The sequence below is a fragment of the Balaenoptera physalus genome (assembly GCF_965194825.1).
Source record: "Balaenoptera physalus genome assembly, chromosome: X".
NCBI classification, from domain to species: Eukaryota; Metazoa; Chordata; class Mammalia; order Artiodactyla; family Balaenopteridae; genus Balaenoptera; species Balaenoptera physalus.
The window spans coordinates 43,432,071-43,442,317 of record NC_138903.1 but is presented as its reverse complement, the minus strand read 5'-3'; the positions used below and the strand labels follow the sequence as shown (position 1 = coordinate 43,442,317).

The following is a 10,247-nucleotide window of genomic DNA, read 5'->3' as shown; positions in this document are numbered from 1 at the left end:
AACACCAAAGTGGAAATGTTGAGGAGGCAGTTGGATTTTGAATCTGGAGAGGCCCAGGCTAGAGATGTGAATTTGGGAGTTACAGTGAATACAGGCTATTTAAAGGAATTAGAGGGACTTCCCTGGTGGTGCAGTGGGTAAGACTCCATGCTTCCAATGCAGGGGCCCTGGGTTTGATCCCTGGTCAGGGAACTACATCCTGCATGCATGCTGCAACTAAGACCCGGCACAGCCTAAATAAATAAATAAATACATATTTTTTTAAAATAAAGGAATTAGAATGACAGAGCTCTGGAGGAGCTCATACTGGCAATTAAGTGCTCCAGCCTGAAGCCACACAGTCTGCTTCCACTCAGGATGGACTTCTGCAAAAGTCCATCCTTGCCCCTTGTATTTGGATTGTGGTTCCCTTAGCTCTTTTTTCCACATGGCTTGACTCCATCTGCAGTCTCCTAGAGAATATTCGGTCCCCTGATGGCTCCCTTGAAAAGCACCACTGGCAACATGGATGGACCTGGAGATTATTATACAAGTGAAGTAAGTCAGACAGAGAAAGACAAATATCATATGATATTGCTTATATGTGGAATCTATAAAAAATGATACAAATGAACTTATTTTCAAAACAGAAATAGACTCACAGACTTAGAAAACAAACTTATGGTTACCAAAGGGGAAAGGTTGAGGGAGGGGAGGGATAAATTGGGAGTTTGGGATTGACATATACACACTACTATATTTTAAATTTTAAATAGGTAACCGAGAAGAACCTACTGTATAGCACAGGGAACTCTGCTCAATATTCTATAATAGCACAGGGAACTCTGCTCAATATTCTGTAATAACCTAAATGGGAAAAGAATTGGAAAAAGAATATATATATATATATATATATGTGTGTGTGTGTGTGTGTGAATCACTTTGCTGTACACCTGAAACTAACACAACATTGTAAATCAACTATAGTTCAATATAAAATAAAAATTAAAGAAAGAATGAATGAAACAGAGAAAGAAGGAAAGAAAGGCAGCACCGAAGATTTTCTTTTCAGGGTATTTTTGGGGTTGCTTTGGGGGAATTTGGGGAAGGAAAGGAGGTATCAACAGATGTGTGTGCTCATTAGACCAATTTGCTACACTCTTCCAGAAGGCTTCAAAATACATCAAATCAGAACATGTCCCTGCTGTGCTTCAGGCTCACTGGCCTTACTTTATGTGCCATGAATGTGCCATGCTGCTTCTCACCTTAGATCCTTTTCTTGTGCAGTTCCCTCTGCCTGAAATGCTTTTCCCTTATACCCAACTTCCTGGGTAACTCCTCCTGGACCTTTAGTTCTCAACATAGATACCCTTTCTCAGGGGGAATTTTCCCGGCCCCGCTTCACTATGGGTGGTAGACCCTCTTACCGCTGGGTACTTGACAACTCTGGTGTAGAGGCTAAATTTGGTTGAGTACTGCCAGACAACTGTCCAGAATGGCTGCTCAAGCCCAGACTCTCACCAACAGTACATGAAGGTTCTTGTATCCCCACATGACTGCCAGCACTTCGTGTGATTTGGTTTTCTAATTTTTGCAAATATGATGGGTGTAAAGTAATATTTCACTGTTTTTTCTAAAATTTGCACTTCTCTAATCATTAGTAAAATTGAACATGTCTTCATATGCCTGATAACCCCATGGGTTTCCTCTTTTGTGATCTGTCTGTTCCTATCCTTTGTCCATTTTTCTTTGGGGTTCCTGTCTTTTTCTTGCTGATTTCCCAAAGCACCTTTATATTCCAGATGTTTAACCTCTGGTGATTTCAGCCATAGCAAGTAGATATTTGCTGTTATGTTTTTTTTTTTTTTTTGGCCGTGCCGTGTGGCTTGTGGGATCTTAGTTCACCGACCAGGGATTGAACTCATGCCCCCTGCAGTGGAAGCAGGGAGTCCTAACCACTGGACCACCAGGAAATCCCCCAGAAATTGTAAATTTTGATGTGTATACTGTCATTAACATTCTTCCTTGTGGTTTGTGCTTTTGAAGTTTTGTTCAGGAAGTCCCTCCCCATATCAAGGTCACATAGGCTATTTTTTTCTATTAATTTATAGCGTTTCCTTTTACATGAAGGTCTTTAACCCGTCTGGAGTTACTGTTTGTATAGGGTGTGAGGTAGGGCTCCAGCTTATTTTCTTCCAGTTTTCCAAGCACCATCTACCTTTCTGGCCTTAGAACACATCCTAATACCTGGTAAGTAAAGTCTACCTTCTTTACTTCTCTTTTTCAGAATTAATTTAGCCCTTCACAGACCTTTATTCTTTTATATAGATATTTATTTATTGAGATATAATTCACATACCATAAAGTTCATCATTTTAAAGTGTACAATTCAATATATTCTCTCAGAGCATTAATGTCTTCATCTGTAAAGAGAACAATTCCATCTCAAGAAATTGTTGTTGGGACTAAATGGTATTTTAAAGTTACTTTTGAATAAAAGAACATTGTTAATTGTTAGATAAAGATATCTTTACCTGAAATGAAGATAAGTCATATATTGCCCTAAAAAAATAATAAAAGTGTACAATTCAATGGTTTTTAGTATATTCAGCCATCACCACTATCTAACACCAAAACATTTTCATCACCTCAAAAAGACACCCTGTACTTATTTGCGGTAACTGCCCCCCGCACCCACTGCCATTCCGTTCTCTTCTCCCCTCACCCCCTGTCAACCACTAATTAACTTTCTATCTGCATGGATTTGCCTATTCTGGGCATTTCACATAAATGGAATCATTCAATATGTGGCTTTTTGTGTCTGGCTTTTTTCACTTAGCATATTTTCAAGTTTCATCCATATTGTAGCATGTATCAGTACTTCATTTCTTTTTACGGACAAGTAATATTCCATTGTATGGATGTACCTCATTTTGTCTATCCATTCATCAGTTAGTAGACATTTGAGTTGTTTCTATTTGGGGGCTATTATGAAAAATGCTGCTTTGAACATTCATGTATAAGCTTTGTGTGGACTCTTTATATACATTTTGAAATGTTTTATTGATGTTCTTTAAAATATTCAGCTGGGATTGAAATTAAGATTATATTGAAATTATATATTAATTTGGATATAATTGAAATATTTATAATATGAAATAGTCTCATCCAAGAGCATGAAATGTGTCTTCATCTATTCAGATCATCTTTTATAACTATTAGTGAAGTTTAACATTTTCTCTATAGAAGTCTTCTTTTATTTTTTTTTGGCCACACTGTGCAGCGTGTGGGATCTTAGTTCCCCAACCAGGGATCGAACCTGTGCCCCCTGCATTGGAAGCATGAAGTCTTAACCACTGGACCACCAGGGAAGTCCCTCTATAGAAGTCTTATTATCCCATTTATACTAGTTTTCTATTGCTGTGTAACAATATTACCATAAGCTTCTTAACTTGAAAAAACATTAACTCACAGTTTCTGTGGATCAGGAGTCAGGGTGTGGCTTAACTTGGTTCTCTGCTTAGGGTCTCACAAGATTGAAATGAAGGTGTTTACCAGGGCTGCAATCTCATCTGATGCTTGACTGGGGAAGGATCTGTTTCCAAGCTCACTCAGGTTGTTGGCAGAATTCAGTTCCTTGAAGTCATAGGACTGAAGGCTTCAATTTCTTGCTGGCAGTCAGCTGGAGGCCACCCTAGGCTCTTAAAGGCCACCCTCTATTTCTTGCCATGTGAGGTTCCCCAAAGTGGCCACTCGTTTCATCAAAGCCAGCAAGGGAGTGGGAGTTGCCTCACAAGTTAATCATTTCAACCTCATTTTTAACATAATTATCTACATGTAATCATGTACATCTGGTCACCTTTGGACACACACACACACACACACACACACACACACACACACACAAAGGGAGGGGATTACCCAAGGATGTGAACATCAGAAGGCAAGGATCATGGGAGTCATCTTAATTGCATGTCCATTACATCATCCCTGGGTATATACTCTTCAGGTCCAAAGGGGATTTTCACTGTAAAGTTGTGTGTAATACTGAGGAGATAGAGGCAGTTAGAATAAATGGATTAGATATATTCACAACATAAATGGATCTTTCTTTTCCTCACTTTTGATTTATGTCATGTTACCATACTTTGTTTTAATTCCAACCAAAATGAAAATATCTTATTTTTTATCTGATTATAATAGTAATACCTATTCATTGAACCTTTTTTTTCCAGACAACTGAGAAAAGTGTAAAGGAGAACGTGACAAACCATCAGTTATCTCTCCCTGCCCCCAGTGACATGCCCTTCCATACCACTGACATGCCCTTCCTAACATTTTTCCCCCTATGGATACACAAATTTTACCAAAGTTTTGTTTCCTTTGATGACGGAATGCAAAGAACTCCTTTGAATCCGTTTGATGCTTGAAATCCTTTTGGAACGATATATGAGTAAAATCTATCAATGTATCTATCTATATATCTATGGTAAAACAAGTAGATACAGACAACAAAATAAAGACAGAGACGGGAGGAGTGTTGTGGAGATGAAGGGAGAAAGAATCAGAGGCAGGGAGAGACAGATGGGAGGGGAAGACAGAGAGAGCTATGGACACATAGGGTCAGAAAGAGAAACACAAAGCCATGGAGAGATGAAGATACTGGCAAACAGACAAGGAGAGGATAGAAAGGAACTTTTATTGAGCTCCTGCTGAATGTCATTCTTATTAAACCTTCAAAGCCACTCTGGGAAGCAGTTACCAGTAACCCCGTTATGCAGGTAAGGGGCTGCACATTAGAATGGTGAACTGACCTATATGTATGGTCACATCACCTGGAATGAACCCATCACCCTGTAAAGGCCCTGGTCCATAGGGCATCCGTAACTGTTTATCCAATGAACAAAGTCATATATCTCCTCCCCAAGGAGGGAGAGGCGGACACCAGACCCTCATTCCCCTCCACTGCGTCAATTTTTCCTGCCTGTCTGCTGAGGCGACAGCAAGGTCTGTTGCCCTGGCAACTGCCCTCCGACCGCCATGGCAACAGCCATCGCAGTCTCCAGCTCGCCACCTTGCCCCTTGGGCATCTCCATGGCAACGGGCGGGATGGAGGGGCTGCGGGGGCTCCTAGGCTGCGCCTGCGTAGAGTGGCGGGAGGGGGTGGGCAGGGTTCCCCAGCGTGCGCAGCCGCAGAGCACCGCATCCGTGTCCGCTAGCCCAGGCGCTGCGCACTTGCCAGCCAGTCCGCCCGTCCGGAGCCCGGCTCGCTGGGGCAGCATGGCGGGGTCGCCGCTGCTCCGCGGGCCGCGGGCCGGGGGCGTCGGCCTTTTGGTGCTGCTGCTTTTGGGCTTACTCGAGCCGCCCCCCGCGCTCTGCGCAAGGCCGGTAAAGGTGCGACCCGGGTCGGGCGCGGGGTGGGGGTGGGGTGGAGGATGCTACCGGCGAGGGTCGGTGCCCGGCCTCTGGCTCCTCATTCTCGCTGGTCCTGCTCCCGGGACGTGCGGAGAGATCGGCCAGGGTGGCCCGGGGTCCAGCCGCCAGTCTGCACCCAGGCCATGCCGGGGTTGGTCTCTTGGGTGTGCGGGTGGCAGTGTCCGGGGCTAGTCGGGCCGCTGCACTCTGCCGGTCCGCCCGGGCTCGCCCCGCCCGCCGCCTGTGGCGCTGTCCATGGGACTAGCGCGCTTTAAGGCAGGGGGTGCGGGCATCAGTTTGTGTGCGCATGATGTGATGATAGGGACGTGAGGGTGTGCTCTCCCTGTGTCTTTTCATGTAAGCGCTTCCGAGCGTCCATACAAAGGTGCCAGTGTGGGTCCGGGTGTGCAGTGTGTGATGCTTCTGCGTGTGACTTTTCTCAGTGACACTGTGTGCTTGTGAATTCTGTGGTAATGGCGTGACTTATGGGCGTGTCTTTCTGTGTGTCTGTGTGATCTTGTTTTTGTTTGGGAGAGAGTGGTCTTTGCATCCCTGAGTGCACATCCCATTTTGGTTCTGTCGAACTGAGTGACTAGGATTTTGTATGTGTGTTCACGAGGCTGTTCCTCCCTGCTTCTTTGTGGAGCTGTGTCATTGTGGGGAGAGGAGCCATGATGTCTCTTTCTGTGCTGCGTTATGTCTTTAAGGGTGGTGCTTGTTCTTGCATCTGGATGGCTTGGCGATTGTAACCGCATGAGCATCGGTGTGCATGAACATGTGCAGTTCCTTGCGTGTGGATGTGGCAGTGTTGAGTTGCATATGTGACATCTCAAGGCCTGTCAGTCCAAATGAGTGTGTGTGAGGCCATGATTGATGTGTGTGATTCCCCGGGGTGTCTGAGGGGTGGTGGGCATCAAGGGCACTTGGAGCACATCCTCTTCATGAAGAGTTCAAGGCTGTGTCAAGGATGGTTTTTTTCTTAATTAAATATTTTTTATATATGACATAATACATTTAAACATATGTATATACAATGTAAGAAATAATGATAACCCTCTTGTGTACCCATTACTCAGCTTAAGAAATCGAGCATGACCAATCGTTGGAAGCCCCTGGGTGCCTCTCCCTAAGGCAGCCCCTCTCCTCCATAATTATCCTGTATTTTCTGTTAATTGATCCCTTACTTTTGTTTGCAGCTTATCACATATGTATGTATCGCTAAACAATATCTTGTCTAGTTTTTCCTCACAGAAATGGAATCATACTGGGTGTGTGGCTCCTGGTAGTCACTAGGGGTCACTAGGAAGTCATCAGGGTGTCTGGTAGTCGCAGGCAGTCTGCAGTGGAATTCTGTAACTTGCTTTTTTTTTTTTTTTCCCTCTACACTGGTTGTGAGATTCATCGCATTGAAGTATGTGGCTATAATTCATTTATTTTTATTGCTGCATAATATTTTATCCCATGAGTATATCATGGTTTATAGATACATTCTCAATACGTCAGCAACAACATTTGGGTTGTTTCCAGCTTTTCTTTCTTATTTTTCCTCCCTTCACTTTTATGTTATTACAAAAAGTGCTGCTGTAGTTCTTCATGCACTTGTGTCCAGCAGTATATGTGCAAAAGCTACTCTGGGGTGTAACACCCCAGGAGTGAGGCATAGGATATGTGCATCTTTTAAGACATTGCCAAATTGTTTCTCAAAGTTATCTTAACAATTGAGTTCCCAGCAGCAATGTATAAGAGCTTCCATTTTTTCTACATCCGTGTCAACATTTGACATTATCAGACTTTAATTTTGGCAATCTTTTGGACGTATTCTGCATAGTGTATCTCACTGGTGTTTTAATTTGCATTTTTCCTGATTACTAATGAGGTTCACTATTTTTCATTTGTTTAGTAACTGTTTTTTTTAAATTAATTAATTAATTTGTTTTTGGCTGTGTTGGGTCTTCGTTTCTGTGCGAGGGCTTTCTCTTGTTGCGGCGAGCGGGGGCCACTCTTCATCGCGGTGCGCGGGACTCTCACTATCGTGGCCTCTCTTGTTGCGGAGCACAGGCTCCAGACGCGCAGCCTCAGTAGTTGTGGCTCACGGGCCCAGTTGCTCCGCGGCATGTGGGATCTTCCCAGACCAGGGCTTGAACCCGTGTCCCCTGCATTGGCAGGCAGATTCTCAACCACTGCGCCACCAGGGAAGCCCTAGTAACTGTTTTTGGTTCCACTTTTGTGAAATACTTGATCATCAATTTTGCCTATTTTTATATTAGTTTGCTTTTCTCCTACTGCTTTTTAGGCATTCTGTTTATTGGACATTAATCCTTTATTGACTGTGCTACAAGCATCTTCTCCCACTCTGGTTTCACTTTTCATTCTTTTTAGGGTGTCTTGGGATAAAAAGAAATTCTTAATTTGAATGTAGTTAAATTTATTTGTCTTTTCCTTTCCATTGTTCCCAAATTTGGATCACTTGTTGTTCCTGCACAATTTATTGAAGGAGTTGGTCCTGTCCCCACTGCTCTGCAGTGTCCCCTCTGTCGTAGCAAGTGTCAATGTGTGTGGATCTGTTTCCAAGCTCTGTTCAATCCTATTCCTTCCGCTGCAATCGAATCTGCGGTTTAACTTGCCCATTTAATTTTTGATTTCATTAAAAGTATTTTTCTAGATGTTCTAGATGTTTCTTTTTCAAATCTTCATGGTCATTTTAATGGTCAGTTCCTCTCTCATACTTTTGATAGTCTTTTATTTCTTTAAACTTATTGAAGTTGTTTCAAAACTGCCTGAACTGAAAATTAGTCATTGGGTAATTTATTTTACAGATAGACTTGCACACATGCCAAACGATATATGAACATGGTTATTCATCCCAACATTATTTATGAGAATAGCAAAAGATTGGAAGCACCCTAAATGTTCATCAATTGGGCTGGTTAAGTAAACTATTATACATCCATACAAAAGGGAATCAATACAGAAGAAAGGAAGGAAGAGAGAGAGAAAGGATGCTCTTAAGGTACTGATCTAGATACAGATTCCAAAAAGCAAGGTGCAGAACAGTCTGCTACCTTTTGGGTAAAACAAGTGGACAATAGGAATCTATAAAATGCAAATACAGGTTCCTGTTGTCCACAACATTAATATAGAAAAATCCATAGCTGTCATATCTACCATCGCTACTCCTATAAAACAAACAAACAAACAAACAAACAAACAAACGCTGGTCTTCAGCAGCCCTGGGGCAAGTTCTGAGTCACTAGGAAATCGTTAGGGGTGGTGAATCTAGGGGTCTTTGGTGGTCCTAAGAGTGTCCAGAGATATTTGGGGGTCTCCATTGACCTTAGGGGTGTCTACTCATATTTGAGGGGCCACGGCGCCTTTGTTGGCATGTTGGCGTCTAGGGATATTTGAGATCCACGGAGTCCCCCGGGTTGGGGGTCCCTGGCCTGACGGACGCTGACGACCTCTCGCTCCCCACCTGTCTTCCCGCAGGAGCCCCGCAGCCTGGGCGCAGCCTCTCCGCCCAAGGCTGAGGCCAGCGCTCCCCGCCGCTTCCGGCGGGCAGCGACTCGAGGAGAGGCGGCGGGGGCTGTGCAGGAGCTGGCGCGGGCGCTGGCGCACCTGCTGGAGGCCGAACGGCAGGAGCGGGCGCGGGCCGAGGCGCAGGAGGCTGAGGATCAGCAAGCGCGCGTCCTGGCGCAGCTGCTGCGCGTCTGGGGCGCACCCCGCACCAACGACCCGGCGCTGGGCCTGGAGGACGACCCCGACGCGCCAGCCGCGCAGCTCGCCCGAGCCCTGCTCCGCGCCCGCCTGGACCCCGCCGCCCTCGCAGCCCAGCTTGTTCCCGCCCCTGCCCCCGCCGCGGGACTCAGACCCCGGCCCCCAGTCTACGACGACGGCCCCACGGGCCCAGATGCCGAGGACGCCGGCGACGAGACGCCGGACCTGGATCCGGAGCTGCTGAGGTCCCCCCAACAAGGGGTGGTCGGGGCGGGGGCGGGCGCCTACATCCCGGGAGGAGGAGGGCGAGGAGCGGCGGGGGCCTGCTTCACGGGGTGGAGGTGCGAACACCTAGGTCTTGGAACCCTGGGAGGGAGTTTTCTAGTCCTGGACCTAGGGTGTGGAGGCAGAGATGCCTGGCCGGCTTCCTTCGTCCGAATGGGAGGCGGGGAAACTATAGTTTCAGGGATGGGAGGCGGAGACATCTGTCTCCCGGAAGCAGTGGGATGCCTGGGTGGGAGGAGGCTGCCAGGTCCCCAGGCGGTCAGGGGTAGCGGCGTTGTCCAGGTCCTAGGGCCGGGGCGTTGACGCACGGACACGTCCTCACTGCATTCCGCTCTGCTCACCTGCAGGTATTTGTTGGGGCGGATCCTCGCGGGAAGCGCAGACCCCGAAGCTGTGGCTGCCCCGCGTCGCCTCCGCCGAGCCGCTGACCAGGACCTGGGCCCTGAGGTCCCCCCTGAGGGCGTGCTGGGGGCCCTGCTGCGTGTAAAGCGTCTGGAGACCCCCGCACCCCAGGCCCCAGCGCGCCGCCTCCTGCCCTGAGCACCGCCTGGATCCTGTGCGTACTCTGGCGGCCCAGAACCACTCCGCCCCTGACACCCCGACAGCTCCCGACAGCCACAGTTGCTGCCCTGGAACCCCAAGATCCCCACCCCTGACCCCACAATAAATATGATCTGAAGCAGCTATGTGCTTGTTTGAGTGGCAGTGCCTAGGGGGCCGGTGGACTGGGTGGGGACGGCTGCCCTCTGACGAGGGAAAAGGGGCCCCTGCCCTCCATCCTGCACTTTTGAGACAACCCCTGCCTCAGTCTCTGCCTCTCCTCGCTGGGGAGATACCCATATGGACAATGGCAG

At 46.8% G+C, this 10,247-nt stretch overlaps 1 protein-coding gene across 1 annotated transcript; it reads left to right on the top strand.

Annotated features, from left to right (window-relative positions):
* The first annotated feature begins 5,161 nt into the window (after positions 1 to 5,161).
* PCSK1N (proprotein convertase subtilisin/kexin type 1 inhibitor) lies at positions 5,162 to 10,079 on the top strand. The gene is made up of 3 exons (XM_082446630.1): positions 5,162 to 5,373; positions 8,881 to 9,353; positions 9,741 to 10,079. Exons 1-3 carry the CDS (start codon positions 5,260 to 5,262, stop codon positions 9,931 to 9,933), a joined length of 780 nt encoding a protein of 259 aa, XP_082302756.1. The 5' UTR covers positions 5,162 to 5,259; the 3' UTR covers positions 9,934 to 10,079.
* The last annotated feature ends 168 nt before the right edge of the window (positions 10,080 to 10,247 follow it).